The 16,251-nt window shown below is 42.3% G+C and overlaps 1 protein-coding gene across 1 annotated transcript; it reads left to right on the top strand.

Moving 5' to 3' along the window:
- Positions 1-243: 243 nt before the first annotated feature.
- ZDHHC13 (zinc finger DHHC-type palmitoyltransferase 13) lies at positions 244-15,885 on the top strand. The gene is made up of 17 exons (XM_054390415.1): positions 244-264; positions 1,124-1,266; positions 1,635-1,757; positions 2,226-2,303; positions 3,307-3,451; positions 3,956-4,020; positions 4,587-4,749; positions 5,708-5,833; positions 6,125-6,258; positions 7,033-7,133; positions 9,782-9,906; positions 10,557-10,619; positions 10,777-10,870; positions 12,314-12,397; positions 13,185-13,342; positions 14,362-14,459; positions 15,695-15,885. The coding sequence occupies exons 1-17, from the start codon at positions 244-246 to the stop codon at positions 15,828-15,830; spliced, it is 1,857 nt and encodes a 618-aa protein (XP_054246390.1). The 3' UTR covers positions 15,831-15,885.
- Positions 15,886-16,251: the final 366 nt, after the last annotated feature.

Below are 16,251 nucleotides of genomic sequence, written 5' to 3'. Positions count from 1 at the left end.
GAGGAGCTAGAGAAAATAGAGACCTAGGAACCGTTGGCCTGCTTGTGCAAGCCGTGTGGGGGGTTAGGGACGGTTTCCCTAGGTAGCCGAGCAGCGCCCGCACCCCGGGAGCCCCAGGTCCCGGGCTGCCTGTGCCCGGCCCCGGCAGTCCCGCCCCCGCCGCGGCGCTGCCGCTCCCCGGAGCTGGTAACCAGGAAGCAGGAGCAGGAAACTCGGGCGGCTGCGGAGCCTCGGGCAGGGAGGATGGCCGGCGGCGGCCCGGCGGTGAGGGAGGCCCGGGAGCTGCTGCCGGGGAAGCAGTAAAGGGCGGGTGCTGAGGGGCCGCTGAGAGGGTGGCCCTGCCTTCGGCCCGCCCGGCCGCGGGGCGGTGGCCGGCAGCACCCTGGCTGACCCTTGGGGCCGCTGAGGGGAAGCCCCGGGCACGCGGGAGGCGGTGCTGTGGGACTCGTCGGCCTGTGCCAGGCTGTCGGCGGCTGGAAAGGTGGCCGGAGCTGGGGAGGGGCGCTGGGCCCGCAGGATACCGGCGTGTGGGCCGAACTAGGCAGCGGGGCCGGGGTCCTCCCGCAGCGGCCCGCGGGGCTATAGCAGCCCTGGGTTCTCGGCTGCTCTCTTTGACCGAGGAAGGAGGCCTGTGTCTGGCGTGTCTCGTTGCTAGTGCCTCGCTCTGGGGGCGAGGCGTGCGCGGTTGCCCTGTGGCTCTCCGGTGTCCTTGTGTATCCAAACTTAGTCACAGGCGTGGGTTGTCCTTTGTGGCCTGGCAGCGTTGCTCTGGATGAGGGTGTTGTGTCGGGAGCCAGCTCTGCGAGGCGTTTAATGCCTTTGTAATCTAGCCTGGTGGACCTTAACTATATCTCTGCTGACCTCCCTTGTCCCCGTGCCAAATGAAAAGGTTAGGCTCTTGTCGGGTGCTGTAGATTAGCTTGCTTCGTATAACCACAACATGGTGCTTAAGGGTAGGTGTAGTAGTGGCCCTAGAAGAGAGAGAGAATGGTTGTATGTGATGACCTTAAAGGTGTTTTGTAACCGTAGCAACCTTGTGATTCTGTATGGTGTGTGCATCTGGTAAAGGGGGAGCTGTGGTGGATAAATAGTGTTTGTTGATAGCTCTTCTGTTAACCAACAGTGTAAAAACCACTGCCACGGGTCTCATCGACCTCATATGCACAGTTGTCATGGCACCCATGGGAATAAAGATGTGCCGGTGCTACCAGGACCACCTCCCATTGTGGAAGACCCCAGCACCTGTGACATTGTCAAGGCCACACAGTAAGTATGTGTTGTGTGTATGCAAAATGGTGAAATTTGTGGGAGTGATCCTCAGATGTGAGCCAGGTTGGTTATTTTTACAAAAGGTGGATGTTACAGTTCCATTTTCTCCCTGTAGTAAAAGGAGGAAAAAGCACTTAAAGGTACTGTTGTGAATATTCTTATCATAACCAGGTTTGCTCGAGGCTCAGCCCAACTCATTTTACAAGACTTCCATTGAATGCAATGTAGAATTTGCTCAAGTAGGAATTGCTGGGTGATGCTCACTGAGGTTTACTTTTTCTGTAGTAGGTGGCTGTCTCTAAACTGGAGATAATTAACAAATGAATGGTAAATAAATCAGTGTGTTTTGTTCTTCCCTGTTTAAGGTACGGGCTAATAGAGCGATGTAAAGAACTGGTAGAAGCAGGATATGATGTTCGACAACCTGACAAAGAAAACGTGACTCTTCTTCACTGGGCAGCGATAAACAACAGACAGGAGCTGGTTAAGTAAGCTCTGTAGTTCTTGAGAAAGTGACACAAGTATTCTGCCACTGTTCTTTACCTCTTTGTTGCTATTAGACTTAAAAACAGAGGAACATAGTGCCTGAGAGAAAAAGCACGCAATTCAAATTTCAACCCAATTAGCTCAGTGAACATGTCACTGCAATGTGAAGTTATTGTGGTTTCTCTATATGTAAAATCATGTGGTACATGAAATCATTAGATTTCTCCTGGGTTTGGTTTGTTCAATGAAGATAAAAGTTGATGTTGTAATTGTCTTGCTAATTACTGTGTTCTTCTTAAGTGTTTTCTCCAGACAGTATCCCTTACTGCAAAGCTGCTCTTGACTGTTTGCTTCTCTAGTAAAATCTTTTTGTGATGAGCTGTTTACTTCCAGAGCTATGTTACCCTTAGTATAATGCTTTAATATCTTATTATGCCCATTCTTAATCTTACTGTTTTGCTTCTGCACAGATACTATATTTCCAAAGGTGCAGTAGTGGATCAGCTAGGTGGAGATTTGAATTCCACCCCCCTTCACTGGGCCATTAGGTATGCTTCTTGCAACTACTAATTGTTAATCTGTTAGTGTTAGCAGTTACAGCAGCATTTTGTGTGGCACAGCAGTGGTCATCTTAAATCACTTTCTGTGGCATATTTTATTGAGGCACAAGGAATTTCACAGCATGTCCATAATAATGCTGAAATCTGTTTTCTGCTTCCTGGCAACTTAGCAGGCAGCACTTATCTGTGCATTGGTGTTTTAGTCACTTGGACTCACATGTTAGTTTCCCTAGGGATGGAAAAGTACTCTTCAGACTTTGCTTACAGAAAGTTCTGCCTTACTGGGCAGAGAAGTTAGTTGTGGATGCTTATTAGGATACAGTTTAAGTCTGAATAAGTTGTGGTCAGAATTCCCCTCAGACTTCAGCCAGTCTAGCTGATGTGCCTTCAGGTGGTTTAGTTTCTGCACTGGATTCCCTTAGTGTGCTCTCAGAAGACTCAGTGCTGCCTGTCCTGGACTTCAAAGCACAAGCACTGCTAGTAGGACTGGTGCAAGATGTCTTGTTATTCAGAGGCACGTAGAGAGAGGTGCAAATGCTCACAATCCTGTCTTGGTCTTCTGCAAAAAAAAGTTAGGTAATTCTGAGAAAGGCTGCACACAGGAGAAATGGCTGTAGAATAGCCACTGTATTCTAAATTAACATTTTTACCTTAGATTGAATTATTAAGGGATATATTTAATAAAAGTTTCTGATTAAAACTTTTGATTGTGGCCCTGGGCAGAATGATCCACTTGGAGGTGTGCCTGCTCACTGCAGGGGAGTTGGAGAACGTGACCTTTGAGGGTCCCTTCCAACCTGATACAATCTGTGAATCTGTGATTTAGAAAAAAAATTCATTTCCTGAATAAAACCACAAGAATCTGAAGGGTTGTTTGGGTTTTTTTTGATGGGGGGATGGGAAGTTGTGTCTAGGAGAATTAAGGCTTTGTTTTCATTAAAATGTCCAGCTTTTTGCTGTCTCTATAGTTTCATTTCATGTATCCTTACAGACAAGGACACCTACCTATGGTGATATTATTGCTGAAATGTGGAGCAGATCCCAGTCTGATTGATGGGGAAGGATTCAGCAGCATTCATTTAGCAGTGCTGTTTCAACACATGCCCATCATAGCTTACCTCATATCAAAGGGCCAGGTATGTTTTGGGGTACCAGGTATTGTTCCTGCTTATGAGTAGCTACCTGTGCATGGTATACTTCTCAGAGGTAGGTGATGAAGATGAGGTGACACCAGTTAGATGTTTAAATGATCATGTAAAGATATTTTGTTGTTGTGATAGACCAGTTTGATGTATTTGGCCATTCTGTTATGTGCATCTGTTTACACAATGAAGATGGTTAATGTTCCTTTCCAAGGTATATTTTATTTATAGTATTTCTGAGCAAAAGAGGACAAGAAACAGGGTGAATATGGTCCTTAGTGGACACTTTCTCTTGGTAATATCCTCAGTGGAGACTCAGCATCTTCTGAAAGGAGTGGCATGCAAGACTGGTGGGGGGAAAGCTTAATTGAGCGTTGGCTTCTTGGCTGCTATGATTTTCCATTAGTGAAGCTAAGCCAGTTGTGTAGCTCTGACCATCTAACTGTCTCCTGAAATCCCTGGTAATCAGTTGCTTGTTACCTTTTCCTCTATGTTTAGAATATAGATGCAACAGACTTGAATGGACAGACACCTTTGATGTTATCAGCACAAAAATCCATTGGGTAAGTCGTGAATCACTTAAAAAGCAGCTACTTTATTGCACCCAACAAATAGTGAGGTGAAGTTTCTCTTGTGAAGACCTTTTGTTAAAAAGGTTTTGCATTCCTTTCTAGTTGTACTAAAACAGGCAGTGTTTCAGAGATCAGGAGTTAGGAAATAGAGAGACAACTATAGCAAACAAAGTCAAAAGAACTTCAAGATGTTCGGGTTTGTGGCTGAGCTGGCTACAGTATTGCTGTGCTGTCTCAGAAATTAAAATAAGTGGAGATGGATGCAGTAAAATGCATTTAGAATTAATAAAATATAAAGATGTAAGGTTGAACATAGTGCTGCAGAAAGATAGAATCTATATGTAGCTCGTATTTGTTGAAAGGGGAAGGTAGCGTAGTCTGGGAGAAAAAAACCTTCAGGGCAGATTCTGAACCTGCCATTGTTGTGAGACAAGGTCTTGTGTGTCTGCTCGTGTTTCACAGGTGGTAACAGTGTTTTTTATAAGGTGTTCAAAAGTTTCATCTTGCAGTATAGCTTACCTTCTCTTTGTTAACTGTTACACTTTATTTTCATCTAGACCAGAACCCACGAGGTTTCTCTTAAAGTTTAACCCCTCTCTCAATGCTGTAGACAGTGTTCAAAAGAACACTGCACTGCACTGGGCAATAACATCAGGAAATAGCAGTGCAGTGGATCTGTTGCTGGAAGCTGGTGCTAGCCTGGATGTAAAAAATGCCAAGGTAAAAGTTCTTTCATGATATTTCACTCTATGTGACATGAATGTGTAAAATGAATGTCAAGAAAAATCTGAGTCCTTTCCCCTTTGGATACCCTTTGGGAGGGGGGTTGACTAAGAGCAGGCCTTTCCCAAAAGGAGTTAGTAGCATTTTTGTGTGACATGAACCAGGAAGACAGATTCTCTGCAATGTCCATTGGATGAACAGCCCAACCTTTCAGTCAGTGTGAACATACTTGTGTCCCTTGCAGATCCTCCCTCTTTCTTTGTTTAAAGTTGGCTGCTTTCTGCTTGAAAACATTGTCATGAGGAGAACGACTTTGGGCAGACTTTTTAAAATAACAGTGTCTTGGTGTCTGTCCAGTGAGACTCCTACAGACTTCAAAAAGATGTCTATGTCCTCCTGTCAAAACCAGTGTTTGATAGGCCTGTTTCTATGTTCAGAGGGACTTCTGAAAGCCTTCATCCTAATGTTTGTAAAAACTGATAGTGAGAAGCATAAATGTTGGAACTCTTGATTCCTGTGACTCTACAGATGTTTGCACAGTGCAGTTCTTCAGAGTTCATGTACTAAAACGTGCAACTTTGCCATCTGCCACTTCTTTTTATTCATGTATGACTCTGGGGATATTGTTGTTTTGGTTTTAAAAAGTTAACATAAACGAGAATCCTTCCCTTTCAGTAAGCACATCATATTCTAGCAGACAGTTTAGTGTTTCAGGTTACTGGAGGTAGTCCAACAGATACCTCAAATAGATGCAGTCTGGTTGCAAGTATCAGTGTTAAAAACTACAAAGCACAGGATTAAGTATGTTAAAACTCTGTTGTTTCCTTTGCCTTAAGAAAGGGGAAGTGAATGCCAAATTATTCTTGTTTTAGTAATATTTATTTCTTGTTTCTGTTAGAAGGGAAAGCTTTTATGTCTTAAGTGAATAAAGAAATCAATATTTCTGTTGTTATAGGGAGAGACACCACTTGACCTTGCTTATCAAAGTCTGAATCGCTTTGTGGTTTATATGGTGAAAGAGGAAGAAAGAATGAGAAGCAGAAGAAACAGCAGGTTACTGAAAATAATAGAGAAATATGAGGTAATTCCACCAGTAATAACGAATGGAAATACAGCTGCAGCATTCCATGTTTAGAACAATATGTAGCTTAGCTCTTCTGTGACAGGAAGGTCTAAAGTTTCTGAAATTGGATGCATGAAAGTGAAATTCTTTAGATGCATGTAGCAGTGGTTTGGGTGGGGGATTTTGTGTTTGCTATGTTCATGTGTCACTTCATTTAACAAGTCTTTCAGCATTTGTTATGACACAGTACTTTTGCAGTAAGTCCTGTATGAATACTGTGCCACATTTGAACAGTGTTTATTTTAATAGGTCATCCTGCTGCTGGCATCTTCCTTGGCACTGATATGGGCTGTAGGATATGTAATGAACTTAAGTTCTGATTCTTGGCTTCTGAAAGGAGGACTGCTTCTCTTGCTGCTATTTGGGATGGCTCTGTTTGTGAGGTCTGTGGCTTTTTCTCTCTGTATGTGTATTGTTATAGATGCCATCTAAAGTATCTAGCACAATATTCTTTTCAGAGTTTAGTTGCCCTTAGCATGAAAAATAGCTCCTGAGAAATTTTTACAGAGTATGTGAAGGGTTTAAATGTTTTTGTTTTGTAGAATGACTGTAGAAATTGAATGTCTTTAGCTGTGCAAAGTAAGTTTGTCATCACTGAAAGATGTCAGAAAAAACACTGAAGTGTTTAAGCAGTCTTGTTAGGTAATTTTGATGTTAAAAACTGTTACTGAAAGTCTGCACCTGGTAGACACAGATACCTATGCACAATGCTCAGAAGCGTGCTTTATCTCAACTTTTCCTTCTGTATTTGTGACACTGGTTGATTAAGCCTCATTCTTTCTCCCACTCTGCTCCCCAGCCCTCCCAGTGTTACCCTCAGCTGCTTTGCAGGTTTCCTGCCTTCTTCAACAGCTCCTGCAGCAGTCAGTGTTCCTTGAAACGGCAGTGCTGTCCATGTGCAAACAGCATGTTGCCCCCCAGTGCTGCAGCACTTCTGCTCTTTAAGATTAGGCTGGAACAGAGCACTCCCCAGTGTTATTTTTGCTTTGTTAACCCCCTACACAGCTGGCTAAAGAATGCTGCTGAGGACAATTTGCTCTGAGAGAGACTCGTATACTCTGTGTGAAGCTTTTAAAATAACAGATCATTGATATTCTCTGGAATTAAGTTTTAAACAATCTTTTTAAAAAGACATTTTTCTTTCAATATTCTTTCAGGCAATGTGTGGGGCTCAAAAATTTAAGGTACCTTCCCACAGCATTTCTGTTAAGTTCAATCTTTTGGATGTCCATTACCTGTTTTTTCTGGCTCCTGCCTCATATCCTTTATATTCAATAATGGAATAGAACTCTCCTTACAGTTCCTCAGAAATCCAAGTCTGGTCATGCAACAGGTTGCCCAGGGGAGGTAGTTGAGGCCCTGTCAATGAAGATATTCAAAATCAGGCTGGACAAGGCTCTGAGCAACCTGCTGTAGTGAAGGATGTCCCTGCTGACTGCAGGGGGGTTGGACTAGATGACCTTTGGAGGTCGCTTCCAACCCAAACCATTCTATAGAATCATAATTCCACCTGGTAATGTCTGATAAGATGGGTTTAATTCCTTTGGGCAAGAGTGAAATAACTGGGTTTAAGCTGAAGTTAAATACAGATTGAATATCTGTACCTTTCTTTGGTCTTGAGCAGATATTTGTGTGCAGTTCTGAACTATTTCTTATGTTACTGGAGTATCAAAATGAAAACTTCTTTGATGTCAACCTAATTGTCTCTGTTACCATCTCCATGTGACTCTTTCATCTTCTTCACTGAGGCTTTCATGCAGTGATGTATTTTGGCATGTAGTACAACCAGATAACACATGCATTAGTAATAATTTTCCAACCATCTCTTCTTCCTGAAAGAGCAAGTTTTTGGCACTTAGTGGTGTTCAGGCCAAAAGCAAAACCACCTCCCTACCCCTGAAAAAAAACAACCAGCATCCAAGGAACAAATTTCTTCATGTCCCACCAAGACAGGTTTTCCAGTCTCCTGTCTGTTTTTATCCCCAGGTTATGCTGCATCCTCTGTGTACAAGGCATTAGTGTCTGCCTTTCATTTCCTTTCTTTGAGAAGCCTTTGCACTGCTGACGGAAAGTTTGAGTAGTTAACACTCAGAGTTCAGTGCCCTGCTGTTCTGTGATACAGAGGGGTATCTATTTATTTATTGATTGATTAAGTTTTGTGAAAAACCCTTTAGGGAGCTGCTTGTAACTGTAATTAATTTTGTCCTAAACCAGCTATCGTATATTGTTACACAATTTTAATTGATTTTTAATTACTTCATCCTTTAAGGGGTATTTTCTTTTGTACTGCTCCAAATTAAGATATATCCTTAATAGAATTAGCAGGATTAACTTTGATAAACTGATCAAGTATGTTCCTGTAGGGGATGCACACATATGCTTGTCTAAATGGAAATCATGTTATTCAGTGTTGCATTGTGAAGTTTTTTTAAGGTTTTCTTGGCATCATCTAAATTAAAAAGTATTTCAGTGACAGGGGTTTGAGTCAGGCACTTTGCTGAAGACAGTGAGCATAGTGCAGGGTCCTGCTCCTGGGTCGGGGCAATCCCAAGCACAATTCCAGGCTGGGTGAGGAGTGACTCAAGAGCTGTCCCAAAGAGAAGGACTTGGGGGTGTCAGTTGATGACAAACTCCTCATGAGCCAGCAGTGGTCACTGGCATCCCAGAGGGCAGCTATGTGCTGGGCTGCATCAAAGACCCAACCATATCTTGGCCAGAGGAGCAACGGGTGGTCTCCATTGCACTATCCAACTCTTTCTCATGAATCTTTTCCTTCTGGAACTGGTCAGAGGTCTGAGTGTTGTAGAAGTGTCTGGTATTTTAGTTACCTGTATTTATGTCTGAATTAAAATCCAGCCACGTTAATTAAGGACTACTCTCAGCTCCAAACAAAACCAACATTACTGCAGACAGACCAGCAGATTCCACAGGAAATCATTTTCACTTACCCAAATGCACCCTGCAATTGCATTGCAACAAGCACAGACAGCACCAATACTTCCTCCTTTATTATCTTGGTTTTAATTAGAGCTACTTGGCAGTGGGTTTAGTTTATAAGACAAAACAATCTTGAGGTTGCAGTTGTTGATTTTTAAGAGTGATTCCCACTGTGCTGTGTGTATTGTGGTGGAGTGGTCACTGGAGGTGAAATCCAGGCTTGGCCTCTCTGCTCCCTGGTGGCATCATTGACTGTTCTTTGCTTGAATTTAATTGGTATGAAACTTATCTCACTCAACATCCCTCTGTTTCTGTAGGAGATAGTTAATCTTGATATGTTTTTCTCCCCTTTTCACCTGACATACAAATGCTTTTAATCCATAGTGTAAAAGTTATGTTGCTAATGATTCTATCTCCTCCCTCATGGATAATAATAATTTGTCTGCTAGAGAAGTTGTAGCAAATAACTATACATAAAAAGTCCTGACAAATTATTATTATCCATGAGGGAGGCTATAGAGTCGGTTGGATGAATTAGAGGTGTGTGCAGCAGTCAAACACATCTCGCAGCTGCTGGAAGCTTAATAACTATGCAGGTCTGATGTGTATTGTTTAAATAAAATAGAAAAGCTTCAGAGGGGAAAAGAGAAATGGAATTAATTTTGCATCTGTTAAATATTCAAAGGCTGAAATCTGCACTCTGCTAGTGAGGATGACAGGGAGCTTTATGGTGATGAGGATTATACAGTTGTAAAAGTCTCCAGTGTACAAACTGAACAGAATATTCAGCTTCTCTGATGTGGTAGCCCCTGAAGGCCAGAGAAGATCCTGCTATAAAAATGAAAGTCATTCTTTACCTTTTTTGTGTGTTGCTTATAAAATAACAAACTAATTTGAGAATATTTTGTCTTACAAATAGCAGTGATAAGAGAATATCAGTAATAATATATTCCTTAACCTGAATGTTACATGTAACCACCACAACTCTTGAAATCCCTGCCTTGTTCAGTCTGCTGGGGCTTCTTTATTATTTCTATAAAACTTGGAGAACTGATCCTGGATATGTTAAGACCTCAGAAAAAGAAAGAAAAGAGGTAAGTGAAACAAAAGGGAAGGGCTAACCTGGTGCAGCACATAAGTACTTTTGGTTTATTTGGTTGTCCTGTGCAACTCTGATAAACCTGAAAATGGTGCAGTACCTGTCTTTTTTTAAGAGTTTTTAGATCATAGCTGATTTCTCTTACTACTGCTTATTTTCTTATCTTCATCATCCTGCCATAATTGCCTTGCCTCTGTCTTGGTCTCTCCACCCTGTGGATTAAGGAAAGCATTTTGTTTGTGGTCTTTCTGCTCTCCATCAGACTCTAGTTCTTCAGATTGCCAGGGAGAACAAGCTGCTATTTCAACTTGCTGCTACAGAGATAGTAAATGTTGTCCATCTAGTACTTGTAAAGGAACAGTAAATCTAGCAGCTCTCTTCATCTCTCTGAAGTTTGGCTGACTATAGGAGGGGTCCCTTGTATCTTAATACCATCTCATTTTTAGGAGCATTTCAGTCACCTTATCCATTAATTATGGCAACACAGCATAATGCTGCATGAGTCAAGCTGCATTAGCCTGGACCTTTTTGAATAGCAAGGACTTGGTGCTTGGCAGTCAAAATGCTTATGAACTGCAAATGCAACTTCATAGATCCCCTTGAAAATGTGAAACAAATGTAAGTGAAATCTCCTTTGTGTTTCAGAACATTGCAGCCCTTGCAGAAGCAGGTTGCTTGGACTTCAGAACGTTTTGCACATCATGTCTTGTAAGTGAGGCTTTGGTGTTTGTCCAGTACTAGGTCTGTGTTCTGTGCTGTGGGGTCTGTTATACAGTGAATTGTACAAAATAGAAAGGTGCCCATGGGATGATGTCCTAAACTGTGAGAAACTGTGTGACTGTTCTTTTCCTTTATCCTCAACTAGGTGAGGAAGCCTTTGAGATCTATGCATTGCCTTGCCTGTGATTCATGTGTGGCTAGATATGATCAGCATTCTCTGTGGATTGGACAGTGCATAGGTGAGAGTGGTTTTACATTCAGTTTGCTAATGCCACATATTTTAAAAGTCACTGAAGTAGCATTTATCTCCTTAGACAGAGAGAGCACACCTGGTAAAAGAACACACAGCTGGTGCTGAAGAGGGAAATTAGTTGGATGGTGGAGAGAAAGACAACTCAAATGATTTAAGGGGTGGTGTGTTCACCCTAAGAGTAGAGACCGAAAAGTGTGGGACACTTGAGAGAAGAAGGAACAGGGAATAGGACCAAGACTGAAACAAACTCAAAAAACCAAACCCACAAAGCAATGAAGATGGTGTCTAAATTGAAGGTTTTTGTAGTATGAAGGTTTATCTAGTATGAAGGTTTCTTTATTATGTAGTATGAAGGTTTATCTAGTATGATGTGCCAAGCACATCATGGTAGAACTAGGGGAGGCTCAGTGAGAATAGCAATTGCTTTTCAAATTGGTCAAGAAAAAATCTCTTTACATGGCAGGTAATGACATTTTGGAGCTTTCTGCTCTAAGGGTGTGCAGATACAGCCAGTATCAGAAGGTTCAGAAAGGGATTAGACAACCTTTTGACAATGTGTGTGGAAGAAGATCCAAGCAGAACTAGGCAAGAATGCACTCTGACATTTTAATGCAGTAGCTGTGGGAGAGGAGAAGGAGCTCTAGGAAATGGCCAGGCTCGTTTGTCCTCCTGACCTAATGCTGCCTCTTGTCACTGTGGAGACAGTGACATGGAGCAGCTGGAGCACTGAGATAACCCCACAGGGCTGATTTTTATGTTCCTGTGTTCTCTGAGAAACTCTTCCTTTCTATCTTGTCACTGGTGATGCTCAAGATAGAAAGGCCAGAGCTTTCCATCTGTAGCAGTAGATTTTTAGCATATCCTTTTGCCCACAGCTTTTCTGTAATGTTAAACAATGGGGAATGTTTTTCTGGTGGTTGCTATTTACAAGATGGGGAGACATCCTTCTGATGCATTGTTCAAACCCTTGAGCCATACCAGTTGTGATTTAAAGAGAAAATAATTGTATATCTTCTTGTAAATGTTTCTCTGCCAGAAGTCTGGGGCTTTTATGCATAGCTTTGTGGTTGTGAAGGTCAAACAATTAAGTTGAATAGCTTAGATTTTTCATTCATTTGAGACAATTGTAGTGTGCATGGGGAGAGCTGTGGTTGCATAATTAGTCCTCATCTAGCTAAAACAGCTGAAGGCATGCTTGGAAGGAGAGACAAATCCTGGTGGACTTTATCAGAATTAATTGTCTTTACATACATTGGGATGGCTTACTGGAGAAAGGTGAGAAAGAAATCAGCTTTGTCAAACTCTCTTGAGGATAGCAGAGGCAATAATGAGAAGTGGTTTTGATTCTCTTCATTTCTGTTAACTTAAGGGGAAATGCAAATACTGCAGGATTGTAACATGTCAATCTTCCTCCTTGCCTCAAATACAGGCATTGGGAACCACCGTTACTACCTGCTGTTCCTCTCCTTCCTGACTATGACTGGTGTCTGCCTGCTTTATGGAACTCTGCTGTGTATGTATCCATGAACTGATTGTAATTTAGTTGTCAAGGACATGTGGGTGGTGGTGTTCTTCCACCAGTTCTTTTTCAGCAAGTGTAGATAGACCTGTGCAGGTGGTACCATATTTCAGCAATGATGTTATCTTGTAATTCTGGTTTTATGTGAAAATATATCAGATCTGAGTCGTTGGTCAAAGAGTTGGTTACATTTGTGGCTAATAAAAATTAGCATGCTGCTCTAGTGGGATGTCCAATGAAAAACACCATATCAGAAAGCATTTAGAGATGAAAAAGTGAAGCCACATGGAGGAAGGTAAGGCTGCAGGTTCTAGTCTGCGTGTGCTTTACTGCAACAGAAAATAAGTTTGTAAATATACTATTGCAGATACTTGGTTTTATTGTTTGGGAACAGCCATACTGAGCACTTGCAAAAAGGTTCTTTTTGGTTTTAAATGTAGCGATACCTTAAAATTATATGTCATTCATAAATTCAAACTGTTAATTTGGGAAATGAGGACACTTCTTAGAGGACAGAAGAGAGCTCTCAACAGTGTAGTTCCTTAGGATGAATGAACACAGCCCTAATATTTTAGCTGCAAAGTAGAGGGAGTTAGTAAACACCTGACGTGGAGGTGATGCAGCCAGAACAGCAAGCAGTCACTTATCCACGTGGGTGCTTCTCCATGGGAACAGGATCTCTCAAACATGCTATTTCTATAGCATGTTGCTATGTGCTACTCATGCCATGCAAGTAATCTTTACTCAGTTCTTACAATTAACTGTTTGTGCATCTTGTCAGATTGGTCAAACTATTGTGCAACAAGTTATCATCAGGATGGAGCCTGGATGTACTTCACCCAGATAACTCTGTGTTCTCCCTGGGTCTCCTACATCTTTGCCATAGGCTGTTTCCATACGATGTGGGCTTCGCTGTCAGTAATGATTCAGCTTTATCAGGTATTGCTCTGCTTCAGTTTGGGCTCCTCTCTTTTAAGTCATCGTATTAAAACTTTTCCCTAGAGGATTTGCTCCCCATAAAAACTTTGTGCCTCCTTTCCTTGACTAATTAACGTCACATCTAGGTGCTTGCCTTAGATCTAAGGGCAGTCCTTTGTTTCCCACGTACTTGTGCACTCAGCATTGCCATGTTAGAAGTAGAATCATAGTTTGCAAATCGTTCCTGTAACCAAATTCTGGGTTTAATGGGCAAGAAACATACTTGACTAATACTGTGTCCAGTTTGGGGCTCCCCAGTTCAAGAGAGGCAGGGATATACTGGAGAGAGTCCTAGTGGAGGCCATGAGGGTGATTGAAGAACCTGAACATCTCTGCTATGAAGAAATGCTGAGAGCCCTGGGGCTGTTTAGTCTGGAGAAGAGAAGGCTCAGAGGGGATCCTATCAATGTCTATACATATCTGAGGGGTGGGAGTCAGGATGAAGGTGTCAGGCTCTTTTTGGTGGTGCCCAGTGATATGACAAGGAGCAATGAGCACAAGCTAGAGCACAGGAGGAGGCACAGCATTGCAGGTGTGGTCTCAGCAGGACAGAGCAGAGGGGGAAGTGAGCGTTGAGTCTCTGACAGCTACTTAACCTTTTTTGCAAAGCTACTTTGTGCTTTTCAGGGAATCTTTTTCTGCCAGGTTGTGTGGTAGGATGTAGACAAAGCCTGAGGAGATGGTGCTTGGCTGCCATGGGTCTTGCACTTGTACAGACATCTGTAATGGTGCGGTTTTCACAACCATCCAATTAAGCTGCCTGCTCCATGTAGTCGTTAATGTTACAGCTTGCTGGGTTCCATTTCACTCCGAGTGACATTTAAAATCCTACTTCTAAGTCATTAATCATGGCAGTAGTTACTTGTTAGATACAGCCAACCTCTCCTCCCTCTCTTCCTAATGGTACCTTTTAGTCTCACCAGAATTTTAATTAGTATTGTTCATGTTTTAACCATTACTTGCGTTTCCTTTTCGGTAAGATCGCGTTCTTGGGATTGACCTCACATGAAAGAATGAACCTTCTGACACAGAGAAAATCTTCTAAGCATCCTCTGTCACTCAGGAGAACTCCATACAAGTGAGTATTAATGAACAGTGTATTTTAAGCACATGTTTTATCTGTGCTGATTTGAGTGTGGCCAGCAGGGCAAGAGAGGGGATTCTGCACCTTTACTCTGCTCTTGTGAGACTCCCACCTCAAACACTGTGTCCAGTTCTGGTGTCCCCAGCATAAGAAGGACACAGAGCTGTTGGAGTGAGTCCAGAGGAGAGCCACAAAGGTGATCCAAGGGCAGGAGTACGTCTGCTGTGGGGATAGGCTGAGGAAACTGGGGTTGTTCAGCCTAGACCTTAGAGCTACCTTCCAGTACCTGAAGGGAGACTACAGGAAGGCTGGAGAGGCACTTTTCAGAAGGGTGTCCAGCAGTAGGACAAGGGGGAATGGCTTTACACTGAGGGAGAGGAGGTTTAGACTGGATTTTAAGAAGCTCTTCAGTGTGAGGCTTGTGAGACTCTCTGGAATAGTTGCCTAGGGAGGTTGTGGATGGCCTCTCCCTGGGGGTGTTCAAGGCCAGATTGGATGAGGCCTCAAGCAGCCAAGCCAAGTGAGAGGCATCTGGCTGGGAGGTGGGAGATCTCTGAGGTCCCTTCCAACCTGAGCCATTTTATGATTCATAAATGCAAAAAAGCAGTAGGCTGTGGATGTGCCAGTCATGCCTGTAGAAGTTGTGCTGAGAGGAGGGAACAGACCATTTTCCTTGCTGAGGACTTCCTTTGCCCTAGGAAATAAGCACCCAGCATGGGAGCTACTGGAGTTCTCTCTGCATGTTTGTGTTTATAAGAAAGTGTGCCAAAATCAGTCTATAGCATTAACCAGGAGGTGCTATTTTAGGGGTGGGAGGGTGTTGTCCTTTCATTTTTTCATTTATCTCTGTTCTATAGGTTCAGAAATAGAATTAAGGTATCAACTGGCCCCTTTTTGGCATCTCTTGCAGTATTTAGCTAAATAGAGAAGCTACCAACATTTCCTAGTTAGACCAGAAGCCTGTGTGTCCTCATGTGTTAACTGATGAGCTCTTGCCAAGTACTAAAGTGTGAATATCTGAGTTGAACTTCATTTGCTCTCACTCTCTAATGTCATGTAGGTTGTAAAAGTCCAACAAAGAATTAGTGCTCAACAGAGACCTGTTCTTATGTCCATCTCCTCATTGACAGCCTTATATCTTAAGTACTGTCTTGTGTTGAATGTGTATTTTTGGTGCTTGCAGTCTTCTGTTTGTTTTTTTTTTTAATAGATATTTCTCTCCTTTTCAGTCTTGGATGCTTCCAGAATCTTGCAGACTTTTTTCAGTGTGGTTGCTTTGGGATGTTCAGACCCAATGCAGTTGACTGGACCAAGCAGTACAACCTTTTTCATCTGGCAAAGGAGAAAAATGTCCATTCTGTATGAAGTGTTGCTGAGTTGAAAGCTAAATAAAAGTGGATATTTTGTGAATTTTTACAAATTCTTCTGAAGCTGCTTGTTTTTTATTGTTGTTGTTTCAAATATTAAACTTCTCTTGCATAAATTGCAGCAGGTTTGTATATGGAGCAATCACTGTTTGCCTGTGTTTATAGAGTTTGAGCTGAAACTTGGGAATTTGATGTGATGAGATGACACTGAGAATATATTTTTTAAAGGTAGGTCCTTAGGGTAGAGTTTCTAAACCATGTTTGTACTCTGCTTTATTTTTTCAGAGAATAAAATCAGATTGCCTTTGAAAAATAAGGGGAATGTTCATATTTTAAAATTTACTGTTACAACTGCCTTGTAATTTTATTGCTTATGTTGTGAAAACCTCTATGAAGTCTTTGTGTTTGGAGAGTTTACA

Source organism: Indicator indicator, chromosome 21 (genome assembly GCF_027791375.1).
Source record: "Indicator indicator isolate 239-I01 chromosome 21, UM_Iind_1.1, whole genome shotgun sequence".
Classification (NCBI taxonomy): Eukaryota; Metazoa; Chordata; class Aves; order Piciformes; family Indicatoridae; genus Indicator; species Indicator indicator.
This window is presented reverse-complemented; position numbering and strand designations above follow the sequence as displayed.